Here is a 22,630-nt window from a genome sequence, read left to right on the forward strand (position 1 = left end):
AGGGGTTAGCCTGTTAACCAATGTGCTCTTTAAGGACTTAACTCACCAACGCCTACCACCATTCGTGTGTAAATAGTGTCCTTAAAAACAGGTTTAATTTGTGAGGTTTGCTTTAGCCTCCGGTGTATACATCACTGTGCCCAGCACTCTGTACTTGCTCCTTTCCAAAAAAAGGTGGTACATTGTGACAAAGTTTGCATTATATTTTGGAAAATGCATATGTGGATGAACCCAATCTGTAATTTTATTTTTAAACTTCAGCAGCCATTCAAAACCTCGTACTGACTGACCGCTCAAAGCAGTATAGGGCACTGGTACACAAATGACTAAAAGTGAGTACACTGAGATTCATACCAAGAGGTATATGAACTGGATAAAGTCAATCTTTGGAAAACACGGAGCTCTGGAGAGGCGCTAAACAAGAAAAAAATCACGTGTAAGGGTATTCAGAACTGAAATTCAAAATATCAAATTAAATCGTTAGTGGTTAAAGCAAACAATGCTGCAAGTGAGGGCTATAAAATACATCAGACCTAACATTGTAATGCAGCTAAAGCAAACCGCAGAACATGCACAGTTATAACCCTCGAAAATGGATATTCTTGGCAAAGCCAACAGGTCAAGGTTTATGATGCTAACACAAACATGGAGAGACACAAGTTAGCATGTGTGTGTGCCTGCAACAGCATTTTTGACTACAGAAAAAATTATGGCCATTCCAGCGGATAGCGGATTTCTGCAGTACATTCTACTCTGTTAGTACTGAAGATGCTTAACTAGTTGGTTGATAGGGAGCAGAGCTGCTTCAAGATACACAGCATATCTTACTTGCTGGGGTCACTCAGGACTGAATTTTTGTTTGGTCCAGGTAGCTCATCTGGGAGCAGATTAAATGGAAAATGAGCGGTTACAATGTGGCCCAAGGTCGGGTGACTACTACCAGAGGAAGTGGGCCGAAAGCAAGTGTTGAAAAAAAGAAGACCACACACCTAACATTCCATCGCAAACCACTAAATATAGTAGCCATCGGGGAATGGAGTTAATTTGTTTCAAGATTGAAACTATTAACATACTTTATAAACACTTTTTCTAAAAGAGACATCCCAAAAAAAAGTCGAAAAGGCTGAGATCTCGCAAAGTATTAGAATGACCATCAGTAGGTCAGTCTTTCTCAGTGAGTAAATGGAACAATGAATTAAGAAACAATGTTAGGGGTAGGCTAACACTCGAGCCTAACAAATACATTCACACTGCTTTGTTCCATGTACTGCAGTGAAAGATGTATGTGGCAAAGTAACGAAAGGTAGAAAGTGTGTCATGATTCATGGTCGCTTAGAGAAGTTAAAAAACTCCAAGTGTATTGCAATGGAACAACTCCCTAAGAGGCAGACTGAAACAGCCAATAGCACGTTGAGAGAGGTCTGAAACTTTGATGCCCACCATATAATCAAACATTAAAGAAAACCTCTAGCAGACAGCTGCTCTGTCAAGCCAGACCGAAAAGAGAATTCAAAAAAGCCTTATGACAGTTTAGTATAACTTCACAAACTAGAATGTGAGCAACAACTTAAAAGGCTGGGGAGAGTTCTTAAATTTTTATAAAAAATCTCCATAAATTAGTACACTAAATCATTCTTATTCAAGAACATTACATCTATCACATAGCACATGCGCACATGAAATTGACTGAGTAGGGGTGAGAAGAAAGTTTAATAATCTGCTGCATTTGTGCTTGTATACTATTGGGTTCAGGTACTGAACAAAAATTGAGGTACAGTTAAAGACCAGAAAATAGTTTACAAACGTGTACACTAATACTTCTCCCTAAAAAGTTCTCCCAAAGGCCTTGCATATTTGACATTAAACATGGATGACATCTTCATAAAAAGGGCAACCAAACCTCATCTCAGTGGAATTACAGACATGCTACATATATAGGTTACCTGTTTCTACAAAGTCATAAACAAGACGTCATGCAATATCTTTGTCACAGACAACAAACGTTTGCAACCTAGCATTCGAATATGTGATGTTACGAGATCAAAATGATCACGGTATGTAACATCGCAGTTTTTACAACGTAAGTCGCTACAACGACTTGCGCTGGAGGGTGCTGGACTTGGGAATAGTAAGATTTACTTTTCCAACACCAGTCTATGTACAGCAGGGAAGGTGTTGGAATAGTAAATCTTACTATTCCTTAGGTTACAGCACCATCCAGCGCAAGTCGATGTAATGCTTGCGTTGTAATGGCTGCCTTCTAAATGCATCGCGGTGTAATCAGGATGTTTCCCTAGCATTCTGTTTCAATAAAAAAAGATTAGGCAAAAAATAAATGGGAGGGGTACTCCCAAAGACTACAAAAAGGTGCAATTACTAGAGGATAAACAATGTAACTGCAAGCAGAATCAGTAGTCTTCGATTCTTCCAACCAATTAAAACAGAAAAAGCAAAGAAACAAGTGTCAAAAGTGAAGTAACATATCCAAGTAAGTGCAAAACAACGTAGTATCTAATAAACCAAAAATATGCACGACATGAAGCTTCATTAAAAGCAACGGCAGGGCTTGAGAAAAAATAAAAGAATTTGTGTTTCAAATGATCAGAGCAATAGGGGCAAAACCTTCAAACTATTTTATTTGCACCCGATCGTTACAAACATTGAGACAACCACTGAATAGGTTCCACCAGTCTTGCCCATGCAAACGGTAAGGGAATGCCAAACAAAACGGAAACAAGACCATTCTGAACCTAAATAGGTATTGATGCTCCAAATAAGGAACACTAAGAGGCACCTGTGTCTGAAAACCTAGTTTGTCTAATCGAGCAAAGGGGACTCCATCCTCTTCAGAATTGCAAGCTACTTCTATTCAGTGAAAATCATTGTGAGCTACTATTAAAGGCCAAGAAACCCGCTCATTGAAACAAGACGCTCCCAAGGCCAGCTTCACTGATTTTAAGCCTAATGTCCATAGAACCAGAGAATATGGTTTGAACAAAATATTTACGCTAGAGGCACTATGACAGGGCTGTCGTGTGTATCATGATAGTGTAGTCTGTGGGGGTGTATGAGATGGTGCGAGTAAGATTGGGATATATGTGCATAGGTGACAGAGACCGTTGTATGTACTTGCGGCACAGAAGGAGTATTTTCGTACCTGTAACTCCAGTTCTCTTGTAGGGGTATTTCTGTGATAGCCAAACATGTGAATAGTCCCGCCCGGAGCACCTCATTAGATACATCTTAAGTTGTCATCTTCTGCCTTTCTTCAGGAAGGCCTATATAGACACTTAAGAGATAAAAAGACAATAATGCAGCCTAACCAACTCTAGGCTACAGTGTCCATTATTTCGTGAAGTGAAAGGAGTAGTTTCTGTTCTGTAACTCCAGTTCTGTAGTAGGGGTATCTCTGTTATAGTCATAATCTAGTGAATAGTCCCGCCCATGTGCGTGGACCCCGGCAATCAAAAATAATCTCTTAAGTTGTCAAAAAATTGCAGAACTGCAAAGACACTTAAGAGAAAATTTAAAGACAAATAATGCAGCCTATATCCACAGGCTACACTGTCCAGTACTTCAACTAGAAATTCCACCAAAAATCCACAAACAGCAAAGCCTGTCCAGATTTCCCTTGCTTTTACTGCAAAACCCCTCAGAAATGATAGAGAGGAAGGCCTGGACAGACAAGCCCCATAGGCTGCCATTATGTGGCTTAAACAGGATACTGTGCCTTTAAGGAAACCTTCTAGAACCTTCTCCCAGTATCCCAGAATGCATAGCAGGTCCCACTGACTTCAGTTCTTTTTGAAGGCGTAAAACGCCAGACCTGTAGCATTAATTACATGAACAATTCTCCACCGGGGAGGAGGGCGGGCGCTTATGACTATAACAGAGATACCCCTACTACAGAACTGGAGTTACAGAACAGAAACTACTCCTTCTGTAGTAGGGGATCTCTGTGTATAGTCATAATCTAGTGAATAGAATGGCAAGCCCATCCCCACACCAAAGCGGCGGTGGAGAAAAAACATGATGCCACTACTGTGCGAACAAATTCCGCAGCGAAGCCTGCCCAACCTGAGCGTCTGCCCTGGCATCAGAGTCCAGGCAGTAATGCTTAGCAAAGGTATGAACCGACTTCCAAGTGGCGGCCTTGCAGATTTCTGCAATCGGCACATTACGGAGCAAGGCTGTCGTGGCAGCTTTGCCCCTGGTGGAATGAGCCTTAGGCTTACCTCCTAAGGTCTTATTAGCTTTTTGGTAACACAATTGAATGCAGGACACAATCCACCTAGAAATGGACTGCTTAGAGGTAGCAAGAACCGTCCTGACTGATCCATAATTGACAAACAATTGGTCTGACCTACAAACATCTTTGGTCTTATCCAGATAAAATTTCAACACCCTCCTAACATCCAGGGAATGTAAAGAACGTTCCGCCGGAGAGGAAGGATTCTGAAAAAACGTAGGCAAAGTTATGGTCTGGTTGACATGAAAATCAGAAATAACCTTGGGAAGACATTTCGGGTGAGTACGCATCACAACCTTAGCAGCATGAAAGACAGTATAAGGTTCAGTACAACACAACGCCTGAATTTCACTCACCCTGCGGGCCGATGTAATGGCCACGAGGAACGCCGCCTTCCAGGACAGGTGCTGCAACGAAGCCTTGTGAATGGGTTCAAAAGGCTCCTTCATCAATCTGGACAGCACCACATTCAATTCCCATGAAGGCGAGGGAAGCCTGACAGGAGGGAACACCTTCTTCAATCCTTCCAGAAAGTCTTTGATCACAGGGATCTGGAAAAAAGAAGTCTGTGAAGGGCATTTCCTGTAGGCAGTCAATGCAGCAAGATGAACCCTAACAGAATGAACATTAAGGCCAGACTGCGCCAAATGTAAAAGGTAAGGAAGGATGACATCTTCCTTGCAGGTTGTAGGGTCATGGTCCCTAGACTGGCACCAGATACAAAACCTCTTCCACTTGTAAGCATATGAAGTCCTAGTGGAAGGCCTCTTAGACTCCTTCAGTATGTCCATGCAATCCTCGGGCAGATTCAGATGTCCATACTGCACTATCTCAGGAGCCATGCCGCCAAACTCAAAGACGAGAGGCTGGGGTGTAACATCCGCCCCCCGAACTTCGTGAGAAGGTCCGGCCTGCACGGCAACCGAATGTGAGGAAGGAGAGATCGGTGAAGCAGGTCCGTGAACCACCACTGCCTGGGCCACTCCGGGGCAATGAGAATCATCCGAGCCCTGGACCGGGCCAGCTTGATGAGTACCGCCGGAATCAGGGGAATGGGTGGAAAAGCGTACAGAAAGCTGTTCGACCAGCTGATCCATAGCGCATTCCCCAGCGACCCCGGCTGGTAGTACCTGGAGGCGAAGTCTCGGCATTTGCTGTTTTCGGCGGTGGCGAACAGATCTACGTCCGGAGTTCCCCACCTTGCGAAGACTTCTCCCAGCACTTCGTCGTTTATGACCCATTCGTGGTTTTCCTGAATGAGTCTGCTGAGTTCGTCCGCCTGAACATTCTGCACACCTGGCAGATGGGTAGCCGTCACCGTCAGTCCTCTGGCCAGGAGCCAGTGCCAGATCGTCTGCGCCTCCTGTGACAGAGTGCGAGATCTCGAGCCCCCCTGCTTGTTGAGGTAGAACATCGTGGTAGTGTTGTCCGTTTGCACAAGCAGGGAGCTGGCCTGGAAGGATGGAAGAAAAGCCTTCAGTGCCAAGTGAACAGCTCTGAGTTCCAGGAAGTTGATGTGATAAGTGGCCTCCACCGGAGACCACGTTCCCTGAATCTGCAGAGTCCCGGAGTGCGCTCCCCATCGCAGGAGAGAAGCATCCGTCACGACAGTCTGCGTGGGAATGTCCTTGTGAAAAGGAACCCCTCTGAGGAGATGCTCCGCCGAACACCACCACTTCAGAGACTGAAGAGCATGCAGAGACAGTCGTATCCTGTCGTCCCAGGATCCTTTCCTCTAATCCCACTGGTCCTCCAAGCACTCCTGCAGCGGTCTCATGTGCAGTCGTGCGTGCGGCGTCAGGAAGATACAAGAGGCCATCGAACCCAGTAGAGAAGACACCGTCCTCACTGTTGGAGATGGAGCCGACATAAGAGCCTGAGCCTTCCGAAGGAGAGATAATCGTCGCTCTTCCGAAGGAGACACGCTTGCTGACAGCGTATCGATGGAGGCTCCCAAGTACTGTATGCATTGGACCGGAGTCGGGACCGACTTGGCCATGTTGATGTGCAACCCCAGCTTGTCCAAGAGAACGCATGTCTTCTGGAAGTGTGCTCGCGCTTCCGAGAAGGATGCCTTGATCAACCAATCGTCCAGGTACGGGTAGACAAACACCTTGTTCTTCCGCAGGTGCGCCGCCACCACCGCCATGCACTTCGAGAATGTTCTCGGCGCAGACTTCAGTCCGAATGGGAGTACTGTGTATTGATAATGATTGGTGCCGACTTGGAACCGCAGGAACTTCCTGTGTTTGCGCGCAATGGGCACATGGAAGTATGCATCCTGTAGGTCTATGGCACAGAGCCAGTCCCCTTGTTGCAACTGAGGATAAATCTGATGCAACGACAGCATGCAAAACTTTTCCCTGCGAATCCACTTGTTTGCCTGTCGCAAGTCCAGAATGGGCCTGAACTCGTTCTTGTCCTTCTTGCGAACCAGGAAGAACCGGGAGTACAGGCCTCTTCCCCTCTGGGACAGAGGCACGTCTTCTATCGCCCTTTTCCTTAACAGGGTATCGGCCTCCACCTGGAGCTCGAGCAGCTGAAACCGCGAGCTGACCGGAGGAATCGATGGAGGCGGGCTGGTGAACCGAAGACTGTATCCATTGCAAACAATATTCAGCACCCACTTGTCCTGAGTAATTTTTCTCCACTCTGCCGGAAAAAATTGGATGCTTCCCCCTACCGGAGTGGGTAACGGATCCGGGGGAAGTAAGTTCCTAGGGCCTAGACCCAGCCTGGCCCTTGGGCGTTGGAGCCGACTGCTGGCCTCCCCTGCCCCTCTGGCGTTTCTGGAACGGCTTACGGAACTGTTGTTGCTGTTGCGAATGTCCCGAAGCCTGGCCACGTCCGCGGCCTTGTCCACCGGACCGCCGTTGGAATGAGCGGTACGGCTTCTTCGTCTCCTTAGGCTTCTCGAGGCCCACCGCCGTGAGCGTCTCGGCCTCCGCCTTCATGCGGGCCATCTCGTCGTCCGCATGCTGTCCAAAAAGAGACTTGCCGGAGAACGGCAGGTTGGCCACCCTCTGCTGTGCGTCCGGTTTCAGGGACGTAAGACGGAGCCAGGCGTGGCGCCTCTGGTTGACCCCATGGCAAAACCCATGAGCAGCCAACAGGGAAGAGTCCGCTGCCGCACTGATGATCTGGTTGGCCACCAGCATCCCTTCACTCAGCACTTCCTGAAAATCCTCACGCTGTTCACGAGGCAAGTGCTCCGCAAAACGCTCAAGGGAGTCCCAGAGGGCGCGGGCGTACCGACCCAGCAGCGCCGTGGCACTCGCAGCCTTCATGGAGGTGGCGGCAGTTCCACAGACCTTTCTCCCTGCCGAATCCATCCACCTGGACTCCTTATCCGGGGGAACCGTGGATGACGGAGCGGAGGCATGTTGTTTGCGTGCCGCCGTCACAATGACGGAGTCCGGAGGTGGTTCCGCTCTCAGAAAAGCCGGATCCGAATCCGGGGCCCGGTACTTCCTCAGCAACCTAGATGGTGCCGCCTTTGTCACCGCTGGGGTGAGGAAAAGGTCCATAGCTGGTTCCTCCAGGCCCGGTACCAGAGGAAGGAGAGGGCGAGACGAGTGTTTTTGGTGCAACGTCTCAAAGATCACGGACGTCTTCGGCGTGGGCACTGTCAGGGGTATGCCCAGCTTCGCAGCGCCCCTCAAGAGGACATCCTGGAACGCCACCAGGTCATCAATTGGGGACACCCTCGTATCCGGTGATCCCGACAGGGTAGGAGAACGATCCCTGGAGCCAGAGGATCCCGTGCGGGAGCGAGACTCGCGCCTCCTATGGCGGCGTATCGACCGCGAGGACGATCTGTGTCGCGACCTGTCCCGTCGCCAAGAGCGAGAGCGAGACCTGCCAGTCCGTGGCCTCCCCACCGGTTTCCGTGGTGGAGTCTTCCTCGGAGCCTCCTTGGGCGCAGGTTTAGGGGTCCCCTTAGGAGGAACAGGCAAAAACGGCAGCGAAGTGGACCTCGGAGGAGGGACCTCCGGCTGCGGTGCCGGCCCACGCGGAGGGACCGGTGGCGGCGGGTCGTCCGCTGGAAGTGGAGGCAGCGTCGGCGGATCCTCTTGAGGCAGAGGAGGAGGCGGAGTGACCGCCTTCGGAACAGGTGTATGCGTCGACCGAGGCCGAGAAGGAGTGTACACCGCAGAGTACACCGTGCCCTGTGATCCTTTAGGCGAAGAGGGCTGAGAGCCCGCCCCTTCAGCCGGAGACCGCTTCCTCTTGCGTCCCCCGCTGGAAGCAGTGTGACTCCTGGGACTAGAATCCCTCTTGCGACGCTTTGGAGAGCCTGACCGACTCCTAGACGTCGACCTCCGTCTGCTCGACGTCGAGCGTCGCTTTTCCGGCGTCGAAGGGCGTTTCCTTGACTCCGGCGTCGAACGCCGCCTCCGCGACGTCGACCTCTTCTTCCTCGGCGTCGAACACCGATCCCTCGACGTCGAGCGCCGACCCCTCGACGTCGACCTCTTTCCTCTTGACGTCGACCTCTCTCTTCTCGACGTCGCACGCCTCCTCGACGTCGAACGGTCCTTCCTCGACGATGAGCGTCGCCGTCGCCGTCTGGATGTTCTCGACGTCGAGGATCCCCTCGACGTCGACCGGCGGTGTCGCCTCGACGGCGAGCGCCGATGTCCATGACGTCGGTATGAAGCCCTCGACGTCGACGACGACGAAGACGACGTCAACGGCAGCTTCGTCCGCGGTGGCTTCGACGTCGAGTCGTCCCGAAGTCTCGACCCGGAGCCCCGGGGAGAAGGGGAGCACACCGCCGTCATCCCTCTCGACGTCGTCGTCGAAGCCATCGACGTCGACGGAGACCGGGATCGCTTGCTGGGCTTCCTGCCTCTGGGGAGCCTCCCAGAGGCCTCAGCAGAGGCAGAGGGAACCTTCCCTGACTGCCCAGACCCACCTGCAGCCTGCAGGCGCCTCTCCTCAAGGCCAGACAGCCTGATCTTCGCCCTTTTCTTCAGAGTGCGAGTTGTAAACTGCTGGCAGATGACACACTCCTCAGGGACATGATCTTCAGGGAGGCAGACGATGCAGACATCATGGGGATCACCTCTGGCCTTCTTCCTCTCGCATGCTGGACACTTCACAAAGAGTCCAGGCATTTTAGAGCCCTAAAACACCTGAAGCAGCACACAGAAGAGAAGAGAAAGCCAAGAAAGTAAACTGCAACACTTTTAGAATACAAAAGTGCCAAAACATGCAATAACCCCTTGAAACAAGGGAGAGCTCAATGCCAGGGTCCTGTAAGCAGGAGCCGGAAAAAAGAACTGAAGTCAATGGGACCTGCTATGCATTCTGGGATACTGGGAGAAGGTTCTAGAAGGTTTCCTTAAAGGCACAGTATCCTGTTTAAGCCACATAATGGCAGCCTATGGGGCTTGTCTGTCCAGGCCTTCCTCTCTATCATTTCTGAGGGGTTTTGCAGTAAAAGCAAGGGAAATCTGGACAGGCTTTGCTGTTTGTGGATTTTTGGTGGAATTTCTAGTTGAAGTACTGGACAGTGTAGCCTGTGGATATAGGCTGCATTATTTGTCTTTAAATTTTCTCTTAAGTGTCTTTGCAGTTCTGCAATTTTTTGACAACTTAAGAGATTATTTTTGATTGCCGGGGTCCACGCACATGGGCGGGACTATTCACTAGATTATGACTATACACAGAGATCCCCTACTACAGAAAAAGATAGCCAATTTAACTTTTTAAATTTAACAATTTTCTGAGTTTTACACATAGAAAACTCCTTCACAAAACTCCTTTTTTCATGATAGAGATGAAAAGTAATGGATAGAGAAGCCCCCAAACCACTGGCCTTGTACACGATCCCGTCGTCCTCAATATGAGAGATCTCGCTCCTGGCATACCAGGGACAAGTCTTCCACGAGTATGGGGAGGTACTCGCCTACTCTAACGGACTCTCCCCCTCCGAGGGTGCCTCCTGTTGATGATATCTCCACCTTCCAGGAGGTTCTGGTCTGAGGGGCTTCAAAGCTGAACAGTCCCCCGTCTACATCGGTGATATTTGAAACTCTCCAGCAGAGACAACCATCACGTCCATTGGTGCCTGGTTCGGAGGAATCGGTTATAGAGCTTTTTTTGACGCCGTCTTCTATAAAATCTGCACTTTCCAGTTTACAGAAGAAATATTGCCCACCTGAGTTGGATCCTGCCTTCCTGACTGAACCCCACTCCGGACTCGGTCATAGTGGTGGCGGTACGGAAACAGCATGCTACTGTGCTACCGGCTAAGGAGAGCTGTAAGCTGGATTCGGTGGGGAGAAAAGCTTGCAACACCGCGGCTACATCCATGAAAGCAAAAAATAACGAATTTCCCTTGTGGCTTTCATATTTTAAACATAGTATCTTAGTTCATATAGATATAACATGTCCTACAAGATATGCCAATAACAAGTGTTTGTAAATTTATCAAAATGTATTTCTTTTTTTTGAGGTAAAAAGTGAGTATATATATCATCAAGACTTTTCATATACCAAAATTTCTTTTCTTACAATTTCATTGTATTATTTTTAGACAATTAGGACAAATATAAAAACATACATCGTAATACTTTTTTTTCAATTTTTTATACAATGCAAAAAAATTAATAAAACTAACCAGATACCCACACCCAAATCACATTCACCAGTCATTCATACATATACTTGCATACACACCATTCAACAAACAACTATTCCTTCTGTATATAAGGTTTAACAGAGAACAACTCTGACTGAGTAGCAACCACAGAGTGTTATGTGGGATTCCACGCTAGGACGACGCGTGTTTCGGTGGGCTTATACCACCTTCCTCAGGACCTTGACAGAATCACTTTCTGCGTGTCGGGTGAATACAGGATATCCTTCCAATACATGTAACTGTGAACTACGTAATCCTTCCAGGGAGACCTCAAGTTAAGTTGGGCTCCACATATCACAGCTGTAATCTTTTAATCCAGGCTATTTAACGAGCGACTTCACTATTCAGTTTTTGAACCACTTTTCCTCTTCAACACGAATTTTCTTCTATTTTGTGTAATTTTAGGCTCTATTTTGTCATTCCAAGTTTCACTTCTTTATTCTGTTAGTCATAGTCAGGGAGAGTTATATAAGCAGGAACACCACTTTATCAGCTTTACCATATATTTCGAAAAGGGTTGTATATATCGATACGCTCGAAAAACGCCAGCTGGTGATATGTTAGGCCCAACTTAACTGGAGGTCTCCCTGGAAGGATTACGTAGTTCACAGTTACATGTATTGGAAGGATATCCTGTATTCACCCGAGACGCAGAAAGTGATTCTGTCAAGGTCCTGAGGAAGGTGGTATAAGCCCACCGAAAAGCGCGTCGACCTAGCGTGGAATCCCACATAACACTATGTGGTTGCTACTCAGTCAGAGTTGTTCTCTGTTAAACCTTATATACAGAAGGAATAGTTGTTGAATGGTGTGTATGCAAGTATATGTATGAATGACTGGTGAATGTGATTTGGGTGTGGGTATCTGGTTAGTTTTATTAAGTTTTTTGCATTGTATAAAAAAATGAAAAAAAGTATTACGATGATGTACGTTTTTATATTTGTCCTAATTGACTAAAAATAATACAATGAAATTGTAAGAAAAGAAATTTTGATATATGAAGTCTTGAGATATATATATATATATATATACACACACACACACACACACTCACTCTTTACCTAAAAAAAAGGAAATACATTTTGATAAATTTACAAACACTTGTTATTGGCATATCTTGTAGGACATGTTATATCTATATGAACTAAGATACTATGTTTAAAATATGAAAGCCACAAGGAAAAATCGTTATTTTTTGTGTATTGATATTTTCCCCTCTTTTCCCTGGCTCTAAGTAAATTGAGAGGGGGTCCCCTTTTTTATACTATTACATCCATGAAAGCATTCAGAATCATTCTTTTTTCATGCTCCAATATGGAGTTGACAACTTTTAGGAGTTAAATACATCAGTCCTTCAGTTCTTCACCTCTGTGCCCCATCCTGGGTCAAAATAGATCATCATCAGGCCCTGCTGTCTGCAGCTGAAGAGTACTGACTACATTATACACAGACTTAACTTTAAAAGGAAAAGGTAACAGGAAGATAAACTATTAACCTGGACTTACTTAAAAATGAACTCTAGGCTGTGAGCTACTCTGAAGGTGTCAGCAAGCTACCAGTAGTTCACAATTGACTGGTTGGAGACACCAACTTTAGCACAATAGGTCTAGGAAAGCCATAACATCTATGCCTATTCCCCCAGCAGTATACACCCACACACTATGCATTGCACTGGTTAGAGTGGGGCTGGCCATTGTCGTACCTAAATACCAAAGAAGGTGCAATTAAGACCGCTCACCAGTCCTATGGCATAGGAAAGCAAGAAACTATCTGCATGGGTACGGAGCACACTACAAATTGTGATCTGAAGGTGGCCATGATATAACACGTCAGAGAAGCACAGTAAATAAATCTGTGTGGGATATCTCCTTTACAAAAAAAAAGTACTTCATCATTTCCAAAAGACATTTATATGGCATAGGACGGGAGACAAGTTTACTTACTAATTAGAGTAAGTGTATGGTGTGACAAGCTTGCCAGGTGCCAAGACATTCACAGATTCAGGTCACCGAAACAGGACTGGTGCCGGCACCCTCATAACAGTTTGCAAATCCAACTTTATTTAATGAAATGCAGATTATGGCACAGAAGACACGTTTCAGCCTTCACAATCCTTCTTCAAAAGAACCTATGATCAATGTACTCACTTGTGATGTAAAGACCTATAACCATTTATGCAGCAATTCAAGTTCATGATTCTCGGTCTATGACCTGGTATTTAGACCAGATTTCTGTTTGGTAAGTTCCTTTGGTGTCTGGTGGCATTGGTCATTTAGTGACCCAGATAGTAAAAAGGCTCCACAGGTCCAACATTGCCCCTTCCTCCAGACTCATTAGTTATTCCAAACCAAGCCTACAGGAATAAGGGCTTAATGTATGCATTCCAGTGTCTAAGCTCAATACCATGTGTAAAATTACAATCTTGACATCTTCTCTGAAGCATTTTTTCAACAAAGCTTACAAAACAAGAATGCAAATTCCAGGGAGCAGACTGACTTTTACATTCAACAGTTCATGGCATTCAAAAACCAAAGAATCCACCATTGCCCTTGCAGCGTTAGCACAAGTGTGGCCTTTCCACAGAAGGATATTCATACTTGTGCAGTAGGGGCTATAATGGAGCTTTGATTTTCAAAAAGCTCCACTTAAAGTAATCTGAAATCTACTCCCTGGAGACTGCATGCAATTTTTTGTTTTTGCAAACTCAAACTTGTGTGCTTATCCAAACTAAGTTTTTAGAGAATGTTGGGAATGAGAACCCATGGTAATTCTTCCCTGTGAAGGCTTGAGAACTGGAACAATTGGAATTTCACTGAGGGAGCACTCTTGGGTTTGTCCAATACAGACTTCTGTTGAGAGACACAGACTTATGCACACACTGGAGATTCCTTTTGGCTTATTGCTCACAAGACTGGCTTCATGGTAAAAAGAACAGGATATGGTTCCAAGAATAAGAATGCACCAAATCACTCCTCGGCAAGAAATCCTTCAACATGGATATGAATAACATTATTGTTTAGAAAGATATTAGAGTACATGTGATAGCTGTCCTGCTAGCAACTCATGCTTAAGAATCTGACTTAACTAGTGCCTTTGCAATAAGTGATGATGCCAGGAGGGCGATTGAAAAGCTCTACCAAAGCATCACTTTGTTATGTCACTTACAGAAGGATTCGTAGGCAGACATAGGGCAATAACAAGATAGCAGGCCTATCTATAACATATTGAGTACAGAAGAACTTAGGCTTAAAGCATGGATGTCAATGACTGGAGAATATGGATGTTAACAGGTACTACAGGCAGATGTGCACAACTGACTCAAAGAGATTGCTACTACAAGAAAGACTTTCGCAAATACGTTGAATTGGGCAAATGAAAAGTCAAGCAGGAGAAACCTGATTTTAATAAACATGGAAGGCGCGGAGTTTAAAAAACAGGCCTAAAGCAGTGTTTCACTATAACTGGTGAAAATGAAACTGATCTACGAGGAATTTGTATCTTTGGTGGGGGTAAGGGGAAGTTAGGGAAAATGCAGGGTAAGGTAGCACTTAGGCATCAAAAACAGGTTTATTTTATGGTTCCGTGGGAAAAGTGCCTAGAATCCTCTTCCATATTGGAAGAGCAAACCCAAAGGAAACTTTCATCCAAGCAAAGTTGAATAAACAAAACTCATCTATTGAGCCAGCAATTCTATTGCAAACAGGCACTCTACTAAGGCTCTACCTACACATAACGAGTATTATTTATTTTAACCTAAAAATATTGTTTGACTTAAACACAACCTTTGCCCATTTACTCCATTCTTTCGTTGCAAGTTAGCAAGCTTTCATACCAACTTGAGTGATACCTACACTATTGAATCAAGTGTTCCTTAACATTTGTTTTAGAGGAGTTGGCAGGGGAGCAGGACAAGGGAGGATGTGCTTAAATACTGGCCCAAACTCAAGTAGTTTTTTTATTTGTAAGTATCACGGTTAAGCAAACGCACATCTGTCTGTAAATAAACTCGCAATGGGAGGTGACTGGGGCATTTGAACTGTAGAGACGAGTATGAGTATCTTGCGATTTCTCAATATTTTAATATATTACAAATATTTGCCACAATTTGTCCTTGCAATTGAAAAGGACTTGCCGGGCGAAAACAGTAATTTTACACCAATTAATAGGCTTGCTCACCTTTGATTTCATGGACTTCTTTCTTTTGTCTGGACCAGCAAGATCTCGCCTTTGAACCTTAGAAAATATGAAAAATGTCATTTGACGCCACAAGTTTGCACACAATGTTAAAGTTTAAATTCTTGTGATGTGAACATTTGGGCAGCATACAACCACAAGCACTCCCCTCCGATGTAGAGCAGCGAGTTAACGTTAATAAGCACGTCATGATTCTGGGGTGTGTTCCGTGACGCACTGCAGATTGGGTCTGTGCATAACCACTTTGCTAAATACTGATATTTTTCATCACAGGATTCTATTGCTTCTATTATGTATAGGAATGGTTTTATTTCGTGTCTTCATATTTTCAATATGCTCATTTCATATACAGTGATGATGGGAGGCCCCAATGCCTATCAGGAACACCCCGTTTTAGGGACCACATGTTAATCAAATTACATTATATCTTTGAAATATTAAGAGAAACTAGAAATCTTTCTGAAAACCGTAAAACAAATTTTATTCAATGAATTCCAATTCAATAGCAGTCAATTCTAAACAAGAACACTAAGTAGAGAAATGAGCAATCTTTCAACTGTCCAGCAATAGCCACAACAGTAAGTAAACAATCATAATTACTGATGCATGGGAAAAGGCATAATGGGACACAAATATTCCTCACCCTCGTGCTGTAATAAAAAAGGAGTTTGTTGCAGGGGGAAGCATGCATACCAATGAGGGTAGCGAATTGAAACATCTCGATTACTGGAGTGCACAACATAGTTATTGTGAAGTGGTAAGTACGACAGTAAGACAACAATCATTGTCTGTTGTGTGCATGAGAAATCATGAATAACTAATACATGGAAAGAAAAATGAAAAATTGTTAAACGCGGAATCCTGGCACTCATGACGATTGTAGCGCTTAAAAGTAATTGTAAACCAGAAAGGGCGCAATGGTCCAAAAACTGTACTAGAACCCAAAACAGGTAGGGGAAAATAAACATCACTAGCCGTATTACACATACTGCACATTTTCCTTATCTGTGCCAGAAGCACTCGTCAAAAGGAGTGGCCTGTGCAAACAAGGAGAATGCGCCGTAGTGGCAGGAATGTGCTACTCCCAAGGCAGCCGCAAACTCACTACCTCCAATGCAGCGTTTTCAAGTGAAATCCGGAGCAGCTTTGAAGCAGCCACTCCGTGTTTCACTGGCAGGCAGCAACCCACCTGCACTTTCAAGAGGGGGGTGAGATCCCCAAGTAGGCAAGCCGGCACTATCAGAGAGCGTTCCCTCATGTACATGGGGAATGGCCCCATGCAAATGAGGGAATCACTTTGCTTCTGTGCCCGCACTGTATTGTAGACATGGCTCCAACATTTGAGCAGAGAAGCATCCCCCCAAAACTGAAAAATAAAATACTAAAAGTTTATTGCGGTTTTATTTTTCAGCAAGCCGTCCTAAACTAAGTGTCAAGACGGGGCAGGGTCACCACTGCAGAGTGGCAGCAGTAGGGAACTGTGCGCTTTAAATGGGCATGTCTGTTTGGCCGGATGTCTTGGGACAGCTAGCCAGATATGCGCATTTTAAAGTTCTCTAACCTAGCGGCCTTAGACAGCTGGGTTAAAGAAAGGTCAGGCCTCCAGTGCTCTCAGGATTGCTGGGAGAGCCTTCTCTATCTAATCCTGGCACTACTTTCATGATGTGAAAGCAGCGCCAGGATGGGGTCGTGCAGCTTCCTGCATCGGAGATTCCCGAGGGAGGAGGACGTCATGCTGCGGTGGCAAGTGAAATGTTTTTATTATTGTGTGTCACACTCTCCTCGATACAAGCCAGCCGCCACTAATGGGTGCAAAGAAGCCATTAAAAGGCACACTCTCAGCGCGTCACAAAAAGTGGTGCATTGTCAGTGTGTCCTCAGAAGGGGCCCAGACATCCCCTTGCAGGGGGGTACAGTCACCCACTGCACCCACCTGCAAGGGGTTATCTAATACACTTAATAGTGCAGGCAGGTTGCAGTCTGCACTGTGAAACACGGAGCGGCTTCTTCAAAGCTGCTCTGTATTTCACTTGAATGTGTTGCCACCAGGGCAGCATGAGCTCACTGCTTCCCTGGGGGCAGCGCAGTCAATATAATACGGCGTACACCGGGCACAAACTAGTTGTACGCTTTATATGGAAATATAGCCCCAGTATTACAGAAGAGGAGGCACAAGAGTCTGTGGCCCCTTCTGTAATACTGCCCCATGTATGCACTGTACATAGTTTTAGCTGCGGGTCGACCTCCGAGGAGTTGGCCCTCGTGATTTGCGTAGAACTAGGTACTTAAAATGCGAGCGCATCAAGGAAAGAAAAGTGCTGAGTACTCCCTTACTATCGAGGTCAAGACAGCTAATGGGCAGGCAAGTGTGAAGAATGGTCACTGGAACAGTCCACCACAAAATCATCCCCAGGACCTTCCGGCTTGGATTTGAAAATTAGCGGCACTAACGTGGACATATTTGCAGCAGATATTTGTGTTTTACAGCACTGTATTTTATTGTCCTTACTTTTTAGGTCGAGCATTCAAGACCACTTGTATATACTTTATGTATTTTATACTTTATGTATATTTATACTTTTATGTACTTTGTGAGCTCTGGAGATTAGCCCTAGGACTTGTCTGCTTTCGCTTAGGGACTTTTTTTTCTGTTCAACTACCTCTATTTAATGGTCTTGATAGACAATGACCAGTAGAGGTTAGTAAAATTCAAGAATCACTTTAGCATTCTCTAGATTCCAGTCCATAGAAATTGTCTTCCACGAGCCCCCATAGACAATATTTTTTTCAAATCTTGTATGGTCAGCGATATGACCACAGAAGGTCCTGATTATATATTAAAAACAGGGCTTTGGACTATACAATTTCCAGCTGAAAGGCAATATTTATTCTGCGCACTCAAATATAAAAAGAGGCAATTTTCTGAAAATATAATTGTACTCCTTTTGTACTCCTTTTCCACGCTTCAAATTGACCTACATTTCAAAGTGGCCATTTTCAGTTCGATGAGAATTCAGAAAAGAACAGCAATCTTTTCTGATGTCTTCTAGATCTTTGGAATACTGTTGAAATGGGTATATGCACCTTGTTTTTACCTCTGTAGAATGTTGTCAGGGAATCCTCTCTGATGAAACTGATTTATTTGTGCAATTATTAGTCTAAATTTGTGTCACTGGCGATTTTCACTCTTGATCAGGCTCACAGGTAAGTTTTTGTTAAGAAACACCGGATGGAAGCTTTGATAATGCAGTAAGTTATTGTGATCCGTCGGTTTAATGTATATTGGGATGATTATGCTTTTTTGATCAATGGTCTCGCATACAGACAGAAACAGACTAGTGTTCCACTACATACTGGCTAAAAACGTAATTCTTGCATGAATCACTAGTCATTTTCTGATAATGGTCTCCAGAAGACTTGCCTTGGGTACCCAGAATAAAAAAAGTCATCAATGAACCTACTGCAAAGTAATAAACCATTGTGGGTTATTGAGAATATTATAAATTACAATGCTCCTTGCTGTATAACAAATAGTCCCACAGATGCACTCATCTATGGGCACCATAGACACAAGACTAATTCCTGAAGAGCTAAAGGAGAACTCTGGTGTATGGCCCAGTAGTGCACATACCCTGGATGCGGGCTCCAGTGAATGGGGAATAATCCAGAGCATGTTACAAGGAAGAGGGCGAGACAGGAATTTACCCCACAAATACCACAGCCCCAACCTCAAGGGGACTGTGTTATTGCTTGTGTATATCTTTATTACTTTGCATTTCTAGTTAGAAATAAAATACTTCTTTCTTATAATTGCAAGTATTTGACTGAACAGTGATTATTGCTCATACTGTTGGCACTTTATGAGTTGTGTTCACTTACCTGTATCTACACTTCACCTCAGAGGGAGCCTCAGACTGCTTGTTCACAGCTACCGCAGAGAGTCAAATGCAGAAGGGGTACTAAACCCAGTTGCTCGGGATCCATAGGAGGTGGAGCTCTAAGACATCAAGGGTGGTCCCAGGAGCATTTATGTGCTCTGTGGCCCTGTGAAAGATGTTTTGACCTGTATCTTCAGTATCACTCTTTTTGGTGGATACCTGAACTGCAGATTACTCTCCTTGTGAATATTTCCCAGCCATCAGAGTGAATCGAGAAAATTCAAAAGCAGTATTGCTCCGCACCAGAGGTGGCATTCCACACCTACAGATTCTGAGTTCTCAGCAAATTAGTATGACCAGTGTGCAAATCTCTACAGACGTTTCTAGATGGAAAAAAGCACACTGCACAGAACACAGAGGGAGAGTGGCAAGGGCCCTGCAGTTAGAGTATCCACCAGAAACAGTGTTATCAAAGGTAAGGAACTTATTTTTCTGATGGATAATGTTAACCACAGATTCCTCACTAACCAATACCAAAGCAGTGAGTCCTGCAAGACCGATCAGCTGAAATGCCACTCCCAGCAGACTTGATTGTCAAAGCAATAGTGGGTCGTGAACGAAGTACTGCCAAATACTAAGGACGGGCACTCTGCGCATTAGTAGCAGCCTTGACTTGAGAGGAATGAGCTTGTTTGCCCTTTCTCTGTTCCTAAGAAGCTGACAAAAGTTGTGGTTGCTGGATGTGCAGGGGAGTGAGCTGTGAGTTCTCTTAAGTCTAGAGTATAGTCTCTGGGATACATGGCCTCACCCTTGAAAGGGTGGAAGTTTGCTGTGCTCCTGGAATGGGTGAAATTTCTGAGGAAACTGCCTGGCAGGGGGTAGAGACCCCCAAGGAGTAAACTGTAGCACGACTCTCCTTAAATAAATCTAGGACCGAATTTGCCTTCTCACCAGAGGAGAGAACTGCTAAAAGGCATACCTATTAACAATGCTTGGACATTCTTCGTGAAATCCGCAGACCTCATCCAAGCAAGGAATCAAAGCCCCACATCCTTGCCAATTGCCTGACCCAAACAATCAGATGTGTCCAGGCCAGACCACAAAGCTAATGTCGCTGCACTGTAGCCTTTCTGAATGGTTTGGGCAAAAGATGCTTGTAGGTTGTCTGGGACCCGCAGTAAGCTCTGCCTGACAATGACCCATAGCACACAGGTGAAGGAGACACCTAGCATTTACTGAACGCGAGACAGTGCTGGCAAAAGAAAACATGCGCATGCCAAAGGTTTACATGTTTGGATTTGTGGAATGGCATTAGGGGTAACTTTACAAGTGGACGCCTTAGCCACATAGTGGGGTTGGATGCTTTGCAAGAATTTCTGGGTCACATGGATCTGGTCTGTGGTGATGTGCTACCTGCTTGTTGACCAGAGTACCAGAAAATGGCTTTGCCTAAGTTCGGCAGGAGTCTGGCCAGGCTGGAGGATTTCTGTAACAATGTTGGTTTTAATCTCTATATTGGGGTGTTGCAGGTCAAGGACCTTTGCAGCCTTTCAAATCACTACAGCAAAAATGCACTCTCCTCAGTGGCAGTTCCAAGCCAAGGGGAGAGACTAAACCAGTGCTTGGTGAGAGGTCAAATCCGCAGGCATCCTGTAATTTCTCATACCAATTGTCTTCATCATATTGGGGTACAAATTCCTCCCCATTATCACTGTAATTCGGGTGGTGATCAGCGTATGCCATACAAATTTGATGTAGTGGATGTATGCAGCCATGCTGTAAAGGTAGTGTGTCTGAATCAAAAGGATTGCTGACGGACTGTGCTCCAGTCGGCTTAGAAGGTGGCCTCAGCCTAGGTGGAGACTACTTTGGTTTGGAGTCGGAGACAACTGGTGTGCATCCTCCTCCCGCACCAACTATGATAAAGGAACTGGAATAGAGTGCACTTGCTGCGATGTGGCCAATGGATGCAAAAAGCAAGGGTGCCCCAAGCTCAGACCCTCAATTGGGTACTTAGTAGTTTATGAATCGGAGGTACTATAACACCCTTGCGCCTATTCTACACATAGTTAATTGTGGCAAGGGGCACATGTATGCTTAGATGTGTCATTTTTTATCTTATACAAGAACTTTGACCATGACGACCATCTACCATGGGAAGGGGGATGTTCGGTATTTCGGTGATGATCAGAAAATTGGTGTAGAAAGAATTATATACATCTCCCTACAAAGAAAATCCAGCCAAAACATTGGGTTTTTGAACAGCACACACATATCGCTGATGAATAACATTCTTGAACTGAACACATAGATTTCTAACATTGAACTCAGTCACAATATTAACCGTACACAGATTGCTTTCCCGGATATACCAATCAAACTGGAAAATTGAATCATTACCATGAAGGCTTTTAGAAAACCATCAGATAAGAACAATGTTATATTGCCAGAGTTCACATTTCACACGCTTAAAGAGGATTACTTCTGACCAACATAGGTTCAAAGAAGCTGAAAATTAATACATTACATTTCAGAAAAGTTTATCTACAGGAAATTGTATCGGTACCCATTAAAAGTGTGCGAACAAAAACGATTGGAGTGCATACCAAGAAATAAGTCCGGTTTTATTTTTGTAAAATGTTCACAAGGAACATGGCCAACTAAGGGATCATTAATAACGTGAAAAATTTTACAGGTTGAAAAAGACTTTGGTGGCTTATACCAAGACCAATATTTTTGCGATCCAATGTTCTAATAACAAAAACCATTACTAGAATGAACCATAATCGCACATTTAAACAAGCATTGGAAATGCAATAGGTCTCGCATTAGGAAAGTTTGAGCTATTGGTATTGTAAATGACACTTTTTATTTATGTGTAGGTTTTGAAAGTAGCAAAATTAATAGCTTTGTCAGTTACAATGTCAATAGTTTTAACTTTTGCAAATGTGACACCTATAGCATTTGTAATGCAATGTGTGTTGTATTTACGTGACTTAGATGTATTGATATTACAAATAACAATGGCTTTTAATTTTGTAAATAATTAATACTTAAATAAAAGTTATTGTAATTTATAATGGCAATAGCTTAAACGTTTGTAAATAACTTTTGTGAAGATTATGTTCAGTGTATTTTATTGTGACGACAATCCAAGAACATTGCATTTGCACCTACACACACAGAGCCACACACATGTAGATGTGGTGGTGGTGGATCTGGGGGATATGGTGGTGGTGGATGTGGTGGTGGTGGTGGTGGTGGATGTGGTGGGGATGGCGGTGGATGTGGTGGTGGTGTTGGTGGTGGTGTTGGTGGTGGTGATGGTGGAGGTGGTGGTGGTGGTGGAGGTGGTGATGGTGGAGGTGGTGGAGGTGGTGGTGGAGGTGGAGGTGGTGGTGGTGGATGTGGTGGTGGTGGTGGATGTGGTGGATGTGGTGGTGGTGGATGTGGTGGTTGTGGATGTGGTGGTTGTGGATGTGGTGAAAGTGGTGGTGGAAGTGATGGTGGTGGGTGTGGTGGATGCGGTGGTGGATGCGGTGGTGGATGCGGTGGTGGTGGATGCGGTGGTGGTGGATGTGGTGGTGGTGGATGCGGTGGTGGTGGATGCGGTGGTGGTGGATGCGGTGGTGGTGGATGCGGTGGTGGTGGATGCGGTGG

General features: G+C 45.2%; 1 protein-coding gene across 1 annotated transcript in view; it reads right to left on the bottom strand.

The window, feature by feature from the left end:
* ANLN (anillin, actin binding protein) overlaps positions 1-22,630 on the bottom strand; it is a 262,650-nt gene that overhangs the window by 88,517 nt on the left and 151,503 nt on the right. The window contains exon 17 of the mRNA XM_078688221.1: positions 15,075-15,131. Within this exon, the coding sequence (XP_078544347.1) occupies positions 15,075-15,131 (57 nt within the window). The remainder of the gene's footprint in view (positions 1-15,074; positions 15,132-22,630) is intronic.

The sequence above is a fragment of the Lissotriton helveticus genome, chromosome 4_1 (assembly GCF_964261635.1).
Source record: "Lissotriton helveticus chromosome 4_1, aLisHel1.1, whole genome shotgun sequence".
Classification (NCBI taxonomy): Eukaryota; Metazoa; Chordata; class Amphibia; order Caudata; family Salamandridae; genus Lissotriton; species Lissotriton helveticus.